The sequence below is a fragment of the Marmota marmota genome, unplaced genomic scaffold (assembly GCF_001458135.2).
Source record: "Marmota marmota marmota unplaced genomic scaffold, marMar, whole genome shotgun sequence".
Classification (NCBI taxonomy): domain Eukaryota; kingdom Metazoa; phylum Chordata; class Mammalia; order Rodentia; family Sciuridae; genus Marmota; species Marmota marmota.
Window position 1 is genome coordinate 897,319 of NW_025999899.1, and position 20,838 is coordinate 918,156.

At 40.5% G+C, this 20,838-nt stretch overlaps 3 protein-coding genes across 9 annotated transcripts in view; 1 reads left to right on the forward strand and 2 right to left on the reverse strand.

Moving 5' to 3' along the window:
• Nup88 (nucleoporin 88) overlaps window positions 1–7,508 on the reverse strand; it is a 29,590-nt gene extending 22,082 nt beyond the window's left edge. Inside the window, exons 1-3 of the mRNA XM_015505909.2 lie at window positions 7,055–7,508; window positions 4,110–4,279; window positions 3,276–3,401 (exon numbers count right to left, since the gene is read on the reverse strand). Coding sequence (XP_015361395.1) covers window positions 3,276–3,401; window positions 4,110–4,279; window positions 7,055–7,357 — 599 coding nt within the window. The 5' untranslated portion in view covers window positions 7,358–7,508. The remainder of the gene's footprint in view (window positions 1–3,275; window positions 3,402–4,109; window positions 4,280–7,054) is intronic.
• A 48-nt stretch (window positions 7,509–7,556) lies between these two features.
• Window positions 7,557–16,227, forward strand: Rpain (RPA interacting protein). Of its 7 annotated transcripts, XM_015505913.2 has the most exons (8): window positions 7,655–8,037; window positions 9,217–9,387; window positions 10,588–10,648; window positions 12,555–12,666; window positions 12,821–12,884; window positions 13,948–14,088; window positions 15,920–15,984; window positions 16,078–16,227. In XM_015505913.2, the coding sequence occupies exons 1-7, from the start codon at window positions 7,957–7,959 to the stop codon at window positions 15,947–15,949; spliced, it is 660 nt and encodes a 219-aa protein (XP_015361399.1). In that variant the 5' UTR covers window positions 7,655–7,956; the 3' UTR covers window positions 15,950–15,984; window positions 16,078–16,227. The 7 variants fall into 7 exon arrangements, 5 of the variants coding, with proteins under 5 accessions (XP_015361400.1, XP_048654331.1, XP_015361397.1 ...); XR_007345688.1 differs by having other exon boundaries at window positions 7,636–8,037; window positions 13,948–15,984; XR_007345689.1 differs by lacking the exons at window positions 13,948–14,088; window positions 15,920–15,984; window positions 16,078–16,227 and adding an exon at window positions 10,995–11,103 and having other exon boundaries at window positions 7,557–8,037; window positions 12,461–12,666; window positions 12,821–12,858.
• Window positions 16,112–20,838, reverse strand: part of LOC107159354 (complement C1q binding protein) — a 5,085-nt gene continuing 358 nt past the window's right edge. Inside the window, 6 exon segments of the mRNA XM_015505916.2 lie at window positions 16,112–16,513; window positions 16,652–16,774; window positions 17,018–17,113; window positions 18,146–18,239; window positions 20,100–20,250; window positions 20,798–20,838. The exon segment at window positions 20,798–20,838 is cut by the window's right edge and continues 24 nt beyond it. Of these exon segments, the coding sequence (XP_015361402.1) occupies window positions 16,364–16,513; window positions 16,652–16,774; window positions 17,018–17,113; window positions 18,146–18,239; window positions 20,100–20,250; window positions 20,798–20,838 (655 nt within the window). The 3' untranslated portion in view covers window positions 16,112–16,363.

Consider the following 20,838-nt stretch of genomic DNA (forward strand, 5'->3'; position numbering starts at 1 on the left):
CCCCCCCCCGCAATGGGGATTGAACCCATGGGTATCTACCACTGAGCTACATTCCCAGCCCTTTTTATTATTTGAGACAGGATCTTGTTAAGTTGCCCAGGCTGGCCTCGAACTTGCAATCCTCTGCTTTAGTCTCCCAAGTCAGTTAGATTACAAGTGTGCATCAGATTAGTCAGTCAGATTATAAGTATTCAGCCTTATTCAAAAACTCTGAGAAGCCTATACCATTGCACCTCATGTTTTCCATCCTGGGTCCTCAGCTATACTCTCTGCCTAATCATTTCACTATTGCCCCAAGCCTGCTAGCTTCCCTTTAGTTATAATTATCTGTCTCTATTAGACACCTAAAGGAAATATCTTCTTTACATTCCAAATGCCCAAATATGAATAACATTTAGCTTGCAATCTATATGTGTTTTGTTATATGAAAACACTATATCATATCATCCATATTTTCTCAAGGGAAAAGTATAAAAGTCAAAAAAAATTTTTTTCCAAAAATCATTTAAATTGAAAGTAATTTAACCAGTGTGGTGACACATGCCAGTAACCCCAGCAACTCAGGAGGATGAGGCAGGAGGATAGCAAGTTCAAGTAGACCCTATCTTGAAATAAAAATAAAAAAAGGGCTGGGGTGTAGAGCTCAGTGGTGTCTCTGCATTAAATCCCTAGTGTAAAAAACAAACAAAAAAAGGTAACATATTTCACAGTGTGTATGGCTATATTAAAAGGGAAACTATTTTTCAAAAGGCTGGTAATGTCATTCTTAGAAATCAAATGTCACCCCCAAAGTCTGCACTAAATTGGTCACTTATCTTTTTTCCACCAAGAATTTTTTTTTTTTTTTTGGAGAGAGAGAGAGAGAGAGAGAGAGGGAGGGAGGGAGGAGAGAGGAGAGAGAGAGAATTTTAATATTTATTTTTTAGTTTTCGGTGGACACATCTTTGTTTGTATGTGGTGCTGAGGATCGAACCCAGTGCCTCACACATGCTAGGCGAGTGTACCACTGAGCTACAACCCCAGTCCTCCACCAAGAATTTTTAAACTTGGTTTACTCCATTATCAATAAAATGTGACAAGTACTTAAAAAAATATTTGTAATGACAAATTGCTCCAAATAAATGCACATTCACTTTGGTCTTCCTAGGTTCCTACAAGTCATCACTGACTTCAAAAGACACAGTAGTAATTCAAGCAATATTTTGTTGGAGAACAATAAAAGAAATGTTTCTCATAACAATGAGTGGGAATCTCCTTTTGCCCTCATTGTTCTTTCTGTCAAAGTTTAGGGAATGAGAACCGCTAAATAACCCATATTTTTAAAAGAATCTTCAATATTTAGGACCAGCCAGATAGGGTAATCCCAGACACTCAAGAGGCTGAGGTAGGAGGATCACAAGTTCGAGGTCAGCCTCAGCAACTAAGCAAGGCTCTAAACAACTTAATGAGACCCTGATTTAAAATTAAAAAATAATAAGGGCTAGGGATTTGGCTCAGTGGTAAAGTACCTTTGGCTGGGTTCAATACCCCAGTACCTAAAAAAAAGAAGAAAGAAATGGGACCAGATACTTCCTTTAAAGCTTAACATGAGTTAACATGAGGAAGTAAGGACGAGACCTATGCTATCTCACTACCATTTTCCCAGCATATATAACAAGAAGGTTAAGAAGAGAAAGTGTCTAAGAGTTCTTGGGATTACAGAATCATGTTTGTAATGGGGCAGTTTCCCTTCCCCTCTTTCTTTACCTTCAACTTCAAAGCCAAATGGGTGAGCAAGGAAGGCTCTTAGAGAAGGACCAGGCAGATTTGGAGGTACTTATAATAAGGGAGAATGGTGCTTACCTGAATGCAAGGTAAGTTGCAGAAATCTATAAGCCATCAAGGAAATTCTAGGATGAATCTCCTGTTACATCCAAGGGTCTAAGAGCATGCATATACTTTAAGTATTTATCTGGAAATTTCTAAAGAAGGTATGCTAGAGCAGCCTAAGAAAGGATTATGGTATAGTACATCCAGTTCTCTGCAGCCCTTGGAAGGCAGAGAAGAGACTTCTGCTCCATATAAAAGACCACAGCAGGTGATAAGGCACAGGAGATATCAAGTTTGCAAATACTCCATCTTCAGAGAGGGTTTAGGGCATGGATAGCTGACAGAAGCCATGGGAGAGAGATCTCCTCAGTGATGGAGGTAGCTAACAGTTAAACCTGGGCCCCCAAAACACCCCATCTGTGCAGAGATTACCATATCATTAGAGATAATAAGCAACAGATGCAATAAATTAAACCAAGATCAGGAATACCTGCCCTTCCCTGAAAGCAATCAGTCAGGTAAGATCTCTGCCTCACCCACTCACCCTCTCTATCCCCACTCTGAAGAAGAGAAGAAAGAGGAGGCAGCCTCAATCTCTACACTTCACTGTGTGGAGTGAAATTATGAAAAAGGAGCACACCCTCTCTAATCATTTCAGGTCCCTCCAGACATAGGTCTGACCTATGAAGGGTCTTGGATAATGGTTTTGAAAACTGACTTCACAAGCAGAGCTTTAATGAGACACACTAAGTTTTAGTAATTAAAAGTAACCAGAAAGCCAAGGAATCTGTATAAGATGCTATTAAGGGGGTCAACCATTCCGCAGGGAAGCAAGATTTGATAGAGAACAGGTAAAAAGCAGTGATTAGGAAAAAATATAACTGGAGATATTTATACCTCTGTTTAGTTGAGTTCTCCTGATAAAACTTTTTACAAAAGACAGATCCAGAAAGTTAACTGAGTGGGGATAGAGCATTTAATCACAGAGTACAAAGCTTGGAAGGGGCTTCAGAAATTATCAAATCAAATCTGCTCATTTTAAAAATTGGAAACTAAGCCCCTTTGCCTCCAAAAGAAGCTTAAGATCTCAAAGATAATAGAAGTGGCTGTGGAGGAAAGATTCAAATTTCTCATTTCTACTTATATTCTCTTTCCCCTGTGATACACTATCACCAAAGGGTGACATGATAAAAAGTTTGGGGAAAACAGTACTTATAGGAAGGAATAGGAACAGAGATACTGGAGGCAGGAAGACTAGTTGAGAAGGAACAGCAGAAATTAAAGCATGTAACTTAGGGAAAGCAGTTTGGCAATTCTTATGAATGAGAATGAGTTACAATAGCCATCAAATAAAAGCATTCGAACATCCAGTGACTCATTTAGTGTAAACCTGAGCTGTGAATGAGCAAAGTGAAAAAGAGCCTTCACACTTGCAAAGGTACAAGAGAGGTAAAAAGAAAATTTACCTTATTAAATTGTCTGATGTTAACAGCACTATGTGAGGATCTAGCATTTCACTTGGATACCAGGCAGCATGCTTTAGAGTCAGAGAGGTAGAACTGGTGAAAAATCTCTCAGCAACTGGAGTGGTGCTAAAATAAAGATAACAAATTTCTCAAAAATATTTTTAGAACATGGATGAAACAATAATCTATTTTAATATTCACTGCTTTTCTTTCCTTCAAATTTTTCTGTTAAATCTTGAGGAGACAGCATTCAAAGCACTTATTCAATCAATATTACAGAATTGAAATAAAAGCATTTTCTCAATTGTAGCATATTTTATCAGTGCTTTACAAACATTTTTCAAAACAGTATCTGATCTGATCTTTTTATTAGTAAGAAATTATCATTATTATTTTGAAATTTAGGAATCAGATCTAGAAAATATACAAAGGGATTTCACTTATATACTATAGAGCTAATAAAAGGTCTCCACCTTATATTCTTTTCAGTAATCATTCAGATCTTCATTTTTCTTTATTTTTTCAAAAAGAAATTATATATAAAAATAAACATCTAAGCAAACTTCTGGCTCCTAGACAATATGTGCTTTTTAAAGATCATATTTCTAACAAATTCAAAACATAGCCTAACTTCCAATAAGACAGAAATGTGACAATTCAAGCAGAATAAAAGAATAACCACACATATACTATAAGCATTCATATCACAGAAGCCAGTCTGAAGACCATAAGGAATGGTCAGGTTCAACAGTAACATACTAACCATACTTTAAGAATCCCTGATATTGAATAATTCTCTGTACGTACAACAAATTATGTAGACATACAACTTACCTACAATTCACTGTTGCTTTTCCACCTTCAAATTCAGAATTCTTCCCCCATCTTTTAGGTAATTCTAATACCATAAGTCCTTTTATTCCGATGAGTGCTACATGATGTTGGGTTGGACTTAACAAGACTTGATAAATTTCAAAAAGAGGTGGATTTATGCAAAGTAATCTCTGAAAATTAAAGCAAATTGGTCAACATAGTTATTTTTAATGTAAATATACATGGTAGACATTTGAAACCACTATAATGCTCTAATTTTCTATAATTATAGGACAACAAAGCATTCTGGGTAAGTACCAACACTTGGGTTGATGAAACATTTTTAGTCATTTAGACTGAAATAATAAACAAATGCATCAGATTTCCCCACTTTATGATAATTAAAGACTATTACACCTAATTTTTCAAGCCTCAACCTACACCTACAACTCCAGTTTCAAATTCCACCATTCCCCACTTGTTCTTTACACCAATCAGATGAATCTGTATTTCTGGGAAACCATGATTATGCCTCTTTGTTTTGGTGCAACCGTTCCTCTTGCTACAGTGCCACTTTTCTTATTAGCCAGCTAACAAGACTTAGCACATTCTCAGAAACTGGGCTTCTATGCCTTTTTCTCCCCAAGAAAATATTCCTGATCTTATGAGCAAGAATAAATGTATCTTTTCTGTAGTTTCACAGTTCCTTCTGGATAATTCCACTATTCTGCATTCTAACTGACTTTTTTACTTGCTCAATTCACACATATAACTATGGATTACTTGAAATGTGCCACTCTTCTCTGTATCCTAGCTTAGCATGTGGCACATCATAGACTTTCAATATGTGCTTAGTGCAACTTACGAGACCATGTCTCAAAATAAAATAAAAACTGGGCTCAGGATATGATTCAGTGATTAAGCACCCCCTGGGTTCAATCCCCAGTACCCCTCCAATATATATATGTGTGTGTGTGTGTATATATATGCGTGTGTGTGTATATATATATATATATGTGTGTGTGTGTGTGTGTGTGTGTATTTAATGAGTAGACAAAATAAACTCAGAAGTATTAATAAATAACTATTATAATACAATAAAATGGTTTCAAGAACTTTTGCAGCAAGCAGAATGCTGCTTTAATGCTGATATAGAAAAGATGAGACACGATATTTTAAGGGGGTTCCAATAAGTTATTTGTCTTGGTATATGTCCTCAAAAAATTCACTTTTTCTATTGGTACTTTCCATTTTTTCTCTCATAACTACCTCAGATCCCCATTTTCTTTCTACTTTCAGTTATAAAATTATGAGACTGCCAATATGTCGCCTTTTTTATGTTTAGAGAAACATCCTAAGTCAAAATCATTTTAGATCAGACTGTTCCAAAATATGAGACTTCTACTTATTGTTATGGATGTCTGTAAGCATGTGTCTTTTAGCTGCCTTTGCTGTTTCTAAACACATTGACTTTTTTTCTCATCAGAGGTTCTTTCCTTCTGTTCTCTATATTCAATCCCCAACTTCTTTCTACTTGATTTTGACTGAAACTCAAACCAAACAGAGGATTGAAACCTTGCTTCTGATACATATCTGATCACATTAGTTTATTTGTAACAATCCCAGAAACTAAGTTTTTGTTATTGTTGTTCTTAAAGTCACTACTCATGCTTTTATTAATATTCAATGTTATAATGCATGATAACTGCTTTCTTTTTAACCTTGAGTTTTTGAGATTCTAGAAGTCTGAAGGTTTTGAAGATGGTCACTAGTATTTACTGAGAGCTTACATATTCCAGGCACTGTCATGCACTGGGGAAACAAAAATGAGTTAGGGTAGACACACACACACACACACACAAATACACACACTCCCAATTTTGTGGTCTAGAAAGACAATAAATAAATAATTTTAAATAGTTTACTGTGCAAAATGCTACATAGCATATAGAATGCTATGATAATACTGTGTGCTGGATCCAGATGCAATGGTGTGCACCTGTGGTCCCAGCTACTTGGGAAGCTGAGAGGATCATCTGAGACCAGGAATTGAGGGCCAGCCTGTGCAACATACAAAGTCCCCATCTCTTAAAAAAGAGGGTAAAGAAAAAAGAAAAGAAAAAAATTGGGTGCTGAACACCTAATAATTATTCTTAACTTAAGTTTTACAGTAAACAGATTCTAGACTCTTGACTTTGTTTGAAAACTGCAGAAGCATTAGTAGTAGCTTGTTAAAATCAAATCACCTTTCAAAAAGAATTAGTCCATGGCACGTAACAGATGTTATTCACTAAAATGGTTGCCACACTTACTTTTAAAATGAAAAAGGAGGGCCAATTTCCTACAAATAAACATCTACACAAAGCGATGTTTGATCCCTGCAAGTCTGGCATACTTTCCGATCACACTCACTTTCACGCGCTACTGGCGATACCAAAAATTTCCAATTTGGGGAATGAACTAATTTACTAAAAGGAAATAATAATTAAAAATTAGTTCCTCCATCTCAGGCTTGAAACTTGCTTTCAACTCCACTATCTTGGCAATGCTCACAACCCAAGAGAAAGTTATGATTATACCCATTTGAGTGTCACGACATAAAATACGGTTCTCTAGAACAACCTCTAAAAATAGCCACTCCGCCACACATTCTCTATCCCTTTACCCTACTGGTTTTCTTCAGAGTACTTAACCATCACCGACGTTTTATTAAGTATTCCACGGTCCTCCCCTTCCTCCCAGACCCCCGGAACACAAGCACCGAACAGCGTGAGTTCCGCCAAGTGTCGGGCAGGGTAGGAGTCAATAAACATGCTGGATAGAAAGGGCTTTTCCGCTTGAAGTGGGTTGTCCCCGAACAGCACAGCACACCCACCAGAAGATGAAAAACAGCCAAGATGAGAACGAAACACAAAAACAAGTTCAGATCCCGACCGAGGGTCTCATTCAAGATGGCCAGGCCGTACCTGGTACTGGGAGAGCGAAGGCTCCTCACTACCACCGACGAGGCCTCGGAGGCGAACCACTAAGAAGGAACTGCCTTCTCCGTCCCACAGGAAGAGCTCTCCGCCGAGGCCGAAGATCAGGTTTCTCGTCAGCAACTGCGGCGGCAAAGGCGGCGATGAGGGCAATGATGAAGAAGCCGGTTTCTCAGAGTCTGTTGGGCTCTGGTTTTTCAGTCCCTCCCGGAGCCGCAAAAACACAACGTGATTAGGAAGCCAGGTCTGCCACAGATCACCGTCGCCTACCGGCCCCTCGGCAGTCGCCATCTTGACCCAACTGCTTTCCTCGCTACAGTTGCTTGACCCGCCGCTGAGCACAGCCTATCCTCGGCTAGCCATCCATTGCTTCAGCCAATCATCGAACAGGAAGCCCAGAAACACGACTTTAGCGCTAGGAGCGGGACTTAGGAGAACTAGCCTATCAAGCAAGGGCATCTTCAAGGGCAAGCCAATTGCCAGGTTGGTATTCATTAAGAAGTCAAAGTGGGCGGGCCAAGGTGAATAGAACAGTGCTTCTTTAGAGTCAGCCTTGGTTCTCTGCTCGGAATCTAATACCTAAGGTAAAGACGGAGGTCTGCGTATGTCATTGCATCTCGAACACCTCCATACGGGTAAACCCAGGCATCCAGAACTTTCCTTCAGGACTTACCGCTCTTAGTCCAGATTGGCTTGACTTCATAAACGACACTTCTTCATCCACCTACCTACCCTTAGATGGTCCAAATCAGTCTCGCGTGGGGCTGATCTGTAAAACACTTCCCAGAATTCCTTGCTATCCACGCGCGATCTTCCACAGAATCTATAACTCCCAGAGGTCTATGCGCGTTCCCAGGGGCGGGGCAATTGGCAGCGACTCCCTCTAAGAGATGGCAGAACCTGCTGGATCTCGGCGACGCTCGCTGTACAAACAGGTGGGCTCGGCGTCCTGGAAAGAGGCTTTCAGGCAGGTGAGTGTGGGGTTTGGGCCATGGTCACTCCTTGAATCCATCCCAAGGGCCGTTGTCCTCTGTGCCTTCAACTCTTCAATGCTCTATGAGGCAGGTGCCTAGAGCCCCTGGCCAGTGGAGGTGGACCCGGAACCCAAACTTCCTGCTGCTTCCTGGGTCTTGGTCACCGCCTGCCTCTTCCCGGGTTTTTGGCCCGACGGGTGTGGGATTACCTTGTGTGGGCTCAGACTCTCTAAGCTTTGCTTTTTGAATTCTGGCCAGTTTCAAAACTTGAAGTGTGATCGTGATCGCACTCTCCTCACCTCTACAATAACACCATCCCCTATTATTAATTGGACACGGAAAGAAGCACTTTGTATAGTTTTGACATGTGAGGTAGAAATTGTTTTTATTCTAGAGAGGAGTCAGAAGAGTTTGTTGCCAAGTTTGTATTGTTAACTCTCCTCAGTTCTGTCCTCTTCTTTAGACAACATAGTCCCTAGTAAGATACTGCCTCTCCAAGTGTGTATATTCCAGGAAAATAATCTGATATTAGAAAAATTTTGTTTCTCAACCGTGGCTGTTGACATTTTGAGAGAGATAGTTTTTATTGTGTAGGGCTGTTCTGTACTTTGTAAAAATTTTAAATGTAGTATCCCTGGCCTCTAGCCCATTAAATATTATTATGGTCTTACCACAAGAGTTGTGACAACCAAAAATATCACCCAGGCCTTGTCACAATGTACCCTGGTGAATAAAATCACCTTGAGTTGAGAAACATTGTTACCATAGCCACCTCTAAAGTAGCAAGAATTTGAAAGCAATATAAATGTCCTCTAATAGGATAGTAAATAAGATATTATGCACCCAATCGTTAAGGATAACATTAAATAACATTAAATTATTCTAGGTCAGTGGTTCCTAAATACTAGATTGTAGACCTGCTACATACTTGGCATTGAAGATAGAATACGAAATATGGTGATCTGGAAATATGTGAACAAAGTATTATAATTTTACTCATCTACATGCGATTAAGGACTGGACAAGGATATGCAAAAATAACAGTAGTTAGGAGTATAATGGAAATTTTGTGTCTATAAATTTTCTTTAACATTTTGTCAAGTAATCTGAGGTTTTTTTTTTTTTTTTTTTTTTTTTATGGAATTGATTTCCCCCCATCTTGCTGCTTTTTCCAAGGGATGCCTGGAGAGAATGAGAAACAGCCGGGACAGGCTCCTGAACAGTTACCGCCAGATTGGGAGCAGTATGCCAGGGAGAGGTCAGAATGCCCTTCTAGTGCAAGAGGTGATGGAAGAAGAATGGAAGTCTTTGCAGTCAAGCGAGTACTGTCCAGAGGCTTTGGCTCAGGTCAGGCTTGGATAAGTGTTTTCAGAGAAGGAGTTGCACCATGAAGAAATCCTAGTGTCTTCTTTGTACCTATTTATGCATTCCCTCTAAACCCACTGACTCTCCAACCCCTAATTTGAATTCTAACAGCCTTTGATCCAGGCTCTTCTGCCTTTAACATTAAATTATTCTAGGTCAGTGGTTCCTAAATACTAGACTGTAGACCTGCTATATACTTGCAACATAATCACTTATGAAACTGTAAAGAAATTTTTGTCTCCACTCTTGGGAATTTTGATTAATTAGGCATGAACTAGGAATTTGACTTCTTAAAAGTCTCTAGGAACATTCTGATTACAGTCTCAGCCAAAGTTGGAAACTGAATATGAATAGGAAATCGTTTATGGTGTATCAGGAAGAGTACTAGATTGGAGGTCAGGAGTTCAGGAATCCTAATTCTGGTTTTGCTACTGACTCTTAACTTCACTCTCTTTGAGCTTTAGCTTTTACATTTATAAAATGAAGAAAATAATGTCAATATTGTAAGGACTATATGAAAAAAACTCCGAAACTGCTTTGAAACTATCAAGGCACTATATTATAGGAAGGCACTGTTCAGTGGCTTGCCTTACATCACCACAGTTACTACTCATGATAGTCCTCTTGGGTGGGTTTTATTCCCACTTTACAGAGGTCAAAACTGAGGCTTATAAAGACTAAGAACTCTTCCTGGTTATATAACCTTGGGAGAACATATATTTAACTACAGCCCTATACTGTCTGCCCCAAATTTGACAGTGTTATTTTATCACTGGCTAGTTTGATCCTTTGTCAATGACTTAACATGACCACATTACCCCGTTTTCAGCATAGTCTGTTGGAGGACTGGACTGATTTTTCAGGTAAATCTGTTTTCTTATTTTGTTTTTGGTACTAGAGATTGAAGCCAGGGGCACTTAACCACTAAACTACATTCTGACCCCTTTTTATTTATTTTGAGATAAAGTCTTGCTAAGTGGCTTAGGACCTCTCTAGGTTGCTGAGACTGGCCTTGAACTTGTGATCCTCCTGCCTCAGCCTTCTAAATTTCTGGGCTTATAGGCATGTGCCACCATGCCCAGCAAATCTGGGTTCTTAAGCCAGCCTTTAAGTATGAATTACTGTTGGGTTTGGGGACAGATTAATAATTCAAATTTAAGATGATTCCACTTTCTTTTATAGTTGAGCTTGCCAATGGACTTGGCTGTGCTAGAGGAAATCCAGCAGGAGCTGATTGATCAAGGTAACCCTAGGCAGTGGTCCTTCCTGTATTTAACCACTCTTAGTACTGGCCTTTTCTATCACTATCTTCAGTCAAGTGTCTAGAATTCTTTGGTTTTACTCTGAATTTTTGACTGTCTGTCTTCCTAATAATAAGAATCTCTAGGGTGCTGGGCTTTGCTGTTTTGTGCTAACAACTTTTTTTCATTCTATGGTATTGCTTTCCCTTTATCTACCCTATAAGATCTTATTATATTAGAAAGTGGTGTTCTCACACAGATTGTACAATTAATGAATCAGTGGAGCTGGGAAGCAAAATTTTGTGAATCCACTTCCCACATTTGTTCTGTCCTGCTCTTTATTAATAGGTTTAGCCAGGTGCAGTGTCCTGAACCTGTGGTTCCATCTACTCCAGAGGCTGAGATGGGAGGATTGCTTGGGCCCAGGACTTTGAGGCCAGCCAGCCTGGGCAATATAGTAAGACTCCTCATTAAAAAAATAAAACAAAGAAAAAATGGTTAATAGTAAACATGTCACTTTACAGGATGCAGTGGAGTGGTGCATGGTCATATCCCTTGCTTTACCCAATTTAAATGCCATTTCTCTCATCCATTCTTTATTGATTCCCCAGGATCTTGTGAACATTACTCCTTGAGATGTTATAGCATTATGGAGAATACATAATTTTAGCACCTCATATAATTGTCTTTTATTCCATATAGTCTTATCTTGACTAGGTTTCATCTTTATCATCTGTAAAATAGAGATGATAGGCCTGCCCTGTAAGTTTGTCATAAGGCTTAAATAATATGTGTAGAGAACTTAGAGCAATGTCTGACATGCAGAAAGCTTTCAGTAATCAGTAGCTATTATTATGGTAATGCATGAGCACACATTCTTGAACCAGACCGTAAAGAGACATTTCTCAGCTTTACCACTTATAAATTGTGTGGAACTGAGCAAAGTAATTAATTTTCCCATCCCTCAGTTCCTTCACCTTTGAAATAAAGATATTTATAGTGAAGAAACTAATATATGTAGAGGATTTAAGCAGCATTTAAAGCATAGTAAGTGCTCTGCAAAAGATAGCTGTTATGATTGACTTCATTTGGATTGTGAAGTTCTTAAAGTTTAGTTATTTTCTTTTTGTAATTGATTCTCTCTTCCCCCTGCCTACAGAACCTGTCTGAATGATGAAACACATGACCCAGTAAATCTTTCTTTCAGAGTATATTTAACTAAAAATTCTAAAATGATAAGGTTTTACTGTGCTGTGCTACCGTCAGCCAGTTGGAACATTCTAAAACAGGGGTCAGCAACCTTTCTATAAAAGGCCAGCTATCCCAAGTACTCTCTACTGTTGTGATGGAAAAGCAGTTACAGACAGTATGTAAACAAATGAGCACAGCCGTAGTTGGTTGCTTCTGTGTCTAAAGTCTGGATTGTGAGTTCATCAAGGGCAGAGCAATCTTTTTTATCTCTGTGCCCCTGTGACTAGCACACATTAGGTACTGTTGTACTTTTGCTGAATCAATCAACACAGATTCTGAACAACATAGGTTCTGAGTACTCAGCCATTGAGAAACTGATCACTTGAGGCTTAACAGTGAGCCTAATGTCAGAAGTAAATGCTCTGTAAGTATCAGCTTTCTCCATTTGCTCTTGAGACTCCGACATTTCACACCTTTACTCCTGTGGCCTGTAGAGATATGTGAAAATTATCTCCTTGTCCCTTAGCCTACTTTATCTTCTGTGCTCACAAGGAGGTGGTAGATGGGGGCTGCGGAGATCCAACAAGATGTTAGCCTGAGTTTTGCCTGAATCTTTACCTTAGGTGGAAGAGACTTTTGAAGGTGAAACCTGGCATTAAATACAGGACATCCCCGGGAAAACATGGTGAGGCACTCCTACTGCCTTTTGCCTTGCAGAACAGTCCATTATCAGCGAGTATGAGAAGAGCTTGCAGTTTGATGAACAGTATCTCAGCATCATGCTGGCTGAGTGGGAAGCGAAGCCCCTCATTTGTCCTGTTTGTACAAAGTAAGAGTCTTCAAATTTTTTAGCATTATTGGTTCCCATCCCTCATTCCAAGGTGAGTGGGATCCCCCTCCCCGCCAAAAATTTGTTGCATGAGAAGTTCGGAGGGCCCAGGTCTGACCACCATGATAATAGAAGATCCTAATTCTGATTCTAGGTACAACCTGAGAATAACAAATGGTGTGGTTGTGTGTCAATGTGGCCTGTACATCCCATCTCATGTAAGTATTCCACATAAAGGTTTTGTGCTATCTCTTTCCAAATACATCTGTTTTTTAAAGAACCTTCAGTCATGGGCTGAAGCTTATATACACATCTCTTCCTGATTTTGTGTTCAGCAACACCAGATTGGTAGCCTCACATCAGCCATGGGAAGAACATATGCAGCATGGAAATTGGCAAACACTTCATACAAATCAGGGCTTTTGTCCCCTTCTCCCCCACCCCGTAGGCAGTGTGTCTCCCACCACTGCTTCCAGTCTATAGAGTGATCACAGAGGTTTGGAAGCACTTGTCTCTGATCTTCCATAGAAAGTTTCTGTATATGAAGACACCAATATTTAGAATGTAAACCTCAGTAACCTTAAAATGCATAAGGAACCCTCTTTTCAGACATGCTGGGGCAGCAAGTTTGCCAGTTCATTGAGCAGTTGCTTAAAATGGCAAATTATAAAAATGAATAATTTTATAGTGAGTTCCTAACAACTTTGAAAACAACTCCTATATTGCTTAGTCTAAAGTTGTACAGTTTCATCCCTTTGAAGTTGATCAAGAAGCTGAATATAGAACTTTAGGATTTTTCTTTTACTTAACAGATTTTTTTTTAAACAACTTATCCTTTTGAATGTTTCCTAAACTCTATTATCATAAAAATAAAACTTTATTTTCATACAGTATCATTAGTTTACATAAATAAAATCTCAGAGATACAGTAGCAAGTTCAGTTAGCACAAATAGATCTGGGAGCAGACACTGCTGATTCTTAGTAAGAATACACTGAGCCAGTGGCTGCAGAAGCAGGTTGTTAGAAAGTAGCCTGCTCTTCCTGAATGTTCCTGCTGTGAGTGGCAGTCAGTGTTTTGAAGACCGAATGGATAGTACTGGAGAGGCAGTTAAATATGGAGATCTTCGCACAGTCTTAGGCCCAGGACTGTCTTTAAAGCTTCAAGGAATCAATCCAATCACAGCAATTGAGCTAGAGTTACATTGGTTGGCATGAGGAATAATTATTTTGAACCTGTTGACAATCACGTAACTTAGTTGCAGTTGAATTTTATTTTTCAGTCTCCAGAATTGTCAGAACAGAAGCTTCGTACCTATTTAGAAGATAGTGTAAATGACCACAGTACACATTGTCCCCATACCCCTGAATTTTCAGTCACTGATGGAACAGAAGAAAAGCCCAGTCTTCTCATGTACTGTCTGGTAAGCTTCCCATGGGACCCAGTGGTAAGAGCAGATCAGCAGTTTCTTTTATTCCCATTTTGGTGGAAATAATCTTTAGAGACAGGTAAATGTTTAATGGTTTATTTTTTGAAGCATTTACTTCATAGAAAGTGAAGTTAACTTCACCTAAAAGATCAGTCATTCATCTTCATTTGCTGAAAAGCAAAGAGGCAGCCTAGGATCATGGTGTCCAGCTGCACTGTCTGCTCGTTAGATCTGCTTCAGTGGTCTTGGACTCCTCAGATCAGGTCATGGTCATAAAACCCAGGTAGCCATCCTGGCACCACCTCTGCAAATAGATATGGGACAGGAAGCACAGCACAGCAGCATAAGGCTAGTCTCTCAACAAGAATCTTCATAGAGGTACAAGGTCAGATTCTAGGTCCCTAAGTAGTAACTCATGTGTGAGGGACAGGACTCTAAGTAGGTATGGGTGTCATTTGTCTTGAAACCTTAAGCTTCTTATAAGAACTAGTGTCTTTTACAGTAATCAATGTAATGAAGTAGTCATCACTATGACATGTTATAGCTTCTAGGCCTCCCGGCAAGGGGAACTTCGGGATTAGTGAACACTACAGCATGCCAGATACTCAGTAAAACCTAACCCTTCACATAAAACTGGCCAGTCTTTTATGGGCTCCCAACTGTACCTGATACCATGAGCCCTCTTAATGCTGCTGCACGTGGTGAGCCACTCTGAATGACCATGCCTTCCAGTCCTGAAGCATGAGGCTCTGACCAATCACAAGGCATGGCTCCAGGTGTAGGGGTCACCTGCTACCTGCAGGGATTGAGCTATTCCTTTGTAATCCTACCCCTTACCTCATTTGCATGGCTTTTTCACAATAAAAAAGGGTTCAGAACTTTGCTCCTCTCTCTTTCCATGGACCCCTAAGGTCAGAGGAGCCATCACAGGACCCAAAGAAAAAGGTATTTCTGTCTCTGTGATTATTTCATTTTGCACAGCCCAGTTCACCTAGAGTGTGTAGTTGTGAAATGTGAGGGCTACAGTTACCTGTTGATGTCTTTTGTCCTTTAGGGCAAGGATCATACCTTTATTTTACTCCCAATGCCTAGCATCTAAATAGGTGCTTAATCTTTATATAAATGGAGGAAGAAGAGCTGAAGAGGCACGGGTCAGATGGCCTCAGCTTTTGCCTTCTTAGGATAATGAACTAGTGAGTCACCTGCACAGATGATTGTAGTAGCTCCTGGAGTGTGAAAGTCTCAGGCCAAATGCTAGAGAGATAAGAATGACAGTTAAAAGAGGGAACCAGCTAGGACAGTGGCATGTCCCTAGAATTCCAGCTACTCAGCACGCTAAGGCAAGATCCTTGAGCCTAGGAGTTCAAGACCAACCTGGGCCACTTATTGAGACTCTTTTGTCTCCAAAAAACAAAAAAAGCAAAAAGATTGCCTAATTACTGAATATACATCTGTGCCTCTCCCTGGATTTGTAGATCTAGTGAGATCAGGCTATAGGGCCATTTAGCATAGATGGGGATGAGGGAGAAGTAAATAGGTGTGGGTAGAAAAGATGGTGGTCTATGACAAGGGCTTGGACTGAGATATGAAAATGTGAAACTGGCCAGGGGATGGAATGTTCCAAGCTATGTGTTAGGGTTATAGCATCTTTCAGAAAAAGCCAAATATATTCTCTATGGAGTCAAGTAAAGGACAGATGTGATTCCTTAGCGTAGTGGTGGGGCCAAGCCAGCGAGGAATGTTCACTGATCATATTATGGGATATCGAGGGAAGGCTTGTGGGATTACGATTGAATTTATGCTAACTTGTTTTGTTTAAATTTAGGTTTGTGATACATGGGCTGTGATCCTCTAGAGCCAACCTGGACTCATGTCAAATCCTCAAATCCTGTAAGAGGATTTCCTGTATATACAGATCTTTTACTTAGAATTTATCTCTTATTAAAATTTTTCAAACATGTCTGTTTTGGTGTTTTGATGCAGGTTGAAGGTGAAGAAATAGAAAAGACAAACTTCCTTGGAGGAGATCAAAGAATTTTATTGTCCATCATTATGTTATACAAAAATCTAGAAATAATAGTTTGTACAGGAAAACTACCAAATTAATAGTAAATGAGAGCATGATAGCAATAATTTAAATTTGCTTATTTTTCCCCCATGATGTTAGGATTATAACCACTTCAAAGCACATAGTCTGGTGTCAGGGTAGTTTTTGTTCACTGGTCAAAGCTCACCATAATATTAAGGCCTTCAAGTGTCTCTGATTGCTCTACTGGCTCTTGACGAAACTTTTGAGGTCTTCAAGAAAACTAATGTACTCCTGGTGCTCCAGGGCTGTGCTGAGTTCCACCAACTCATCTGCAAAAGTGTTGTCCACCCCTCGGTCCGCAAGGAAATCCATTAGGTGGTCATACAAGGCCTATAAAGAAACATTTATTAGTTTAAAGAAGTACAACAACAATCAGTAATGCTTACTAATTAAAATGCTGCTTCTTGTCCTTGAACCGAGACCCTCCCCTACAAGGCGTAATTATCCCCCATCCTACCCAGAACTCACCCAGTCCAGGGAATCTGTGTTCAGTGTGTAGTTAGTGTCTTTCCATTCTGACTCGCCAGTGGCCTGAAAGCTGACTTCCTTAATAGAGAAAATGTCACTCTCGGCTTCCTCTTCTTGTCCAATCTGAGAAGAAATAGCATTTAGGAAAACTGAAGGGTTCTCCAGGAAAAGCCAGAATCAGGCAAAGAAAGGCTTTGCAGCCTGAAACTCCCAGGTTCTAACTACCGTCTCTCCTCACCCCCACATCTTTCCCTGCTTTGCTGGTCTAGAAAGTTTCACAAGTATCTACTAAAAGGACCAGAAAGATCCCAGGACACACTCCTTGCCTGGGGGAGTGCCAAGGGACTGTCACTCCAGCTTACATACCTCATCCTCTGGATAGTGACAATCTAGTACAAGAGCTTTCTTGCCATCACTCTTTGTAACTTCAACCACAAAATTCGGAGTGGATGTCAGTTCAGGCTGGGGAAAAAAAACAAGTCAGTACAAGTCACTGTTGCAAAGGCATCAGGTAGTTCAGTGATGGCCACCACTATTAGGATATCTAGCCATTTTCATAGTCCTATGCTATGGTGTTCAAATAAGGAGCCCAGGATCTTTAACACAGTATTACAAAGAGTTTTACTTCTGTTAGCACTCTACTTTTAAAAACACATAGGGTTTAATAAGAAATCTGAATTCCTGTTAATGGTACCAGTTAATTGAGATCTAGATTAGTCCCTCAACCTTCCTGGGCCTGTTCTTTCTCCACCGACACACTGAAAAGACGGCCCAAAGCTCTAAGACACTCTTTCCAGTTTAGTTGTTTCAGGAATCCTTTCTGTATTACAGACCAGGATCAAAGGCTGGCACACTGGTTCTGGTCAAATGGCTATCCCTACTGGCTGAGTAATAGCAGAAGCTTTTCTGATGGTGACCCTGGGAGCAGTCCAAGGTCAGGGAAAATCCACTCAGGGTAGCTAAGACAAGCACACAAGAGCTCTGCTCCCATAGTAGGCCAGAAGACGGCACTGTTCAAACAGACAGTCTGGGGACCCCAGGGCCCTCTCACTAGTTGGCCACTTCCTAAAATGTCTCAAGACAAAGCACCACCTAGATCCAACAAAGAAAACCAGCAACCTAAGATATGATCTCACCTAACCAAGTGTTAAAATCTCTGAGGCCCTTGGCTTTCCTACCTTGGTTAAATGGGCAGTATTTACTACCAGCTTAAGACCTGTTAGGAACATTCCTTAAGGAGTAAAAGTTTCAGTTCCTTTCCATTAATAGAAAACAGGCCTAACTATGAAGCCTGAGCCGGCTCCTGGCAGTGTATTCAGCCCCTGGGAAAGGAGGGGCCACAAACCCAGGGGCTAACACTGGCCAGAACCTATTGACTCTGTTGCTCTGTAAGTCCACTGTCTTCAAGTATTGAGAAAAAATTAAAAGAAAAAAGAACCAGTTGTTCTTGCCTGTTAGAACTGATGTAAAGTCTGGTTAACAGCACAGGCTTACCTCCTGTTCTTCAGCCTTCTGCCCTTGTGAGGGCTCTTCCTCACCATCAAATGTTGGTGGGATGCTATTGTTAATGTTGAAAGTGACAGTAATCCTAGAAAGGCAAATGAAGACACAATAGCAAGGTATACTTTTAACTGAGTAATAGAACAGGTTAAGTATGGAAGCTTATTGAAACAATGTCTCTATCCTAGGTGGCTGTACATCTTATCTGTAGAACTCTAAAACAGGCAAATTACCTACATGTGCCAATGGCTCAAAGTTAAATTACTAGGCCCTGGCTGGGGGGTGTGGTTCAATGGTAGAACACTTGCCTACTATGTATGAAACCCTGGGTTCTGTCCCAAGCACAAGGAGTGGGGTGGTAGAATTAGCAAGGCCTGTTATCTCAACCAAACCCAGTCATACCTGGGCTACTTCCATCAGGCAAGCATCCCAGGGCCCAATGCCACATGTCCACTGGCCATCTCATAATACTGCCTGCCCTAGTCTTTCCAGGTATCCACTGGAGATGAGCAGCTGAGAAGCTGATGAGATGGAACAGAAGTCCCTTCAAAAACTTCCCCATCCCAAAATCTGCCCCTGAGAAGGTGGCATCACAATAAATGCTGCAGTATCAATTCATTCTTCACAATCACAAAACAGGCCAGAAACATCAACTAATAACTTTAAGAGTTAAGAATCCTGACCTGGCAAATCATGTTTGGGTCAAAATTCCTGTGATAAAGAGATCTGAAACGAAGTGCTGGGCTACTCCAGCAGGTCCCACCCCATATAAGAGTACATTAAATGCTGCTCCCTGGATTCATACTGACTGGTTGCCTTACCATGAAGCTGCTTTCCTATAAGAATGGCAATTTGAGGTTCTGCCACAAATCTCTGATCTGTAACACTGCTGATCAAGCTGAATTCCAGGGCATGGAAATGCAGTATGTTCACCAGAGCATTATTTATAATGGCCCCAAACTGGTCATGAAAACCCTACGCAAATGACTTATAATCCCAGTGACTCAGGGGGCTGAGGATGGAGAATCATAAGTTTGATCAACTCGGCAAGACCCTATCTTAAACAAAAAGGGCTGGAGGGGTGCTGGTGTTGTAGCTCAGAGAAAGAACACTTGCCTAGCATGTATGAGGCACTGGATTCAATCCTTAGCACCACATAAAAATAAAGAAAATAAAGGTATTATGTCCACCTACAGCTAAAAATATCTAAAAAAAAAAAAAGGATGTAGCTCAGTGGTAGAATGCCCCAGGTGTAGTCACCAGTAGGTGAAGTTAAGAATATACAACTGACATATGCACGGAGAAAAAAAACACTATACCATAGGCAAAAATGAATCAGAGTCCTACTTCACACCACACAGAAAAGTTAATGCAAAAATGGATCATAGACCTAAACATAAGAGCTAAAACTCTAAAACTTTTAAGAGAAAAAACAAGCATAAATCTCCACAACCTGGCCCTGGTTTCCTAAAGATGAAACTAATAATACAAGTGACAAAAGGAAATAAACCCTTTTTGGCTGGAAGCGTAGTTCAGTGGCAAAGCACTTGCATCGAAGGCACAAGGCCCTGTTTCAACTCCTACTACTGGGGGGGAAATAAAGACAAAATTTTAAACTTTTTCTGGGGGAGGGGCACTTGGTGATAGAACAAGTGCTTACATATGTGAGGCCCTGTATTCAATCCCCAGCACCACAAAAATAAAGAGAAGCAGAAGCCAGAAATAAATTTAGGGAGGGCACAGCATCCCTAACAATCAGCCCAGAGCAGATTTGTGTTCAGTGAATAAGCAACCTCAAGCTCATAAGGTCCAACAAATCCTCTCTTGAAAACCATGTTAACAAAGTACTGGGCCTAATCCAAGGCTCTGTTGGGGATTGTTCAGGACAGGTCCTGCAAGGTCATGGATTTGATCACTTGGAGTCCCCAGTCCCTAGAACAATACTTACTTTTCCCCAGCAACTTTCCGCACTAATTTAGCTTCTGTCCCGTTCACTTCCAGGTCCCAACCACCAGACATCTTGGGAAGGGACTTATGCTTCTGGATTTTCTTTTCTTCCTTGATTTCATCCGTCAGGAATTCTACAAAAGCTTTGTCTCCTAGAAAGGAAATACAGATGATTCAAAAATAGAAAAGTCAATTAGTTTAAATAACACCACAAAGCCTGAGTTTCATATTTTCAACCACGACTTTGGGCCTTCCCAAAGTTCCATTTTCAAGAGACTAAGGATAACGGGGCGTGGTGGCACACGCCCAGCAGGATGATCTGTTTGAGATCAGCCTCAGCAACTCTGCGAGACTGTCTCAAAACAAAAAGTGAAAAGGACTGAGGATGTGATGAGGACTTAACACGGTGGTAAAGCGCCCCAGGGTATGAAAAATTAAAAAAAAAAGGAAGAATGAGACTAAGAGAAACTAAAGATAAAAGTATCCTCCAGTATTTAATATTATTTCCACTTCAACACAAAAACAAAACCACGAAACCCTTGGTGAATGGGGGAGGAGGGTGCGATCACAAGTTCAACCCGCTGGTCGTCAACCAACGGGAAAGTGTCCCGGCCCCGCGTGTCTGTTCAGGGGGGTTCTCTCCGTGCTGCTCTCTCCCTCCCGGGCTCCCACGACCATGCCCGGGTGCGAGAACCTCACCTTCCGTGTGCAGCGCGCCGCAGCCGCAGCCGCAGCCGCAG

Excerpts from the sequence above, each read along its gene's own strand:
- Rpain (XM_015505911.2), top strand. The coding sequence starts at position 7,957 with ATGGCAGAACCTGCTGGATCTCGGCGACGCTCGCTGTACAAACAGGTG. Across the intron at positions 9,388-10,587 it reads GTCCAGAGGCTTTGGCTCAG|TTGAGCTTGCCAATGGACTT; the intron begins GTCAGGCTTGGA and ends TTTCTTTTATAG. Across the intron at positions 10,649-12,554 it reads GCAGGAGCTGATTGATCAAG|AACAGTCCATTATCAGCGAG; the intron begins GTAACCCTAGGC and ends TTTGCCTTGCAG.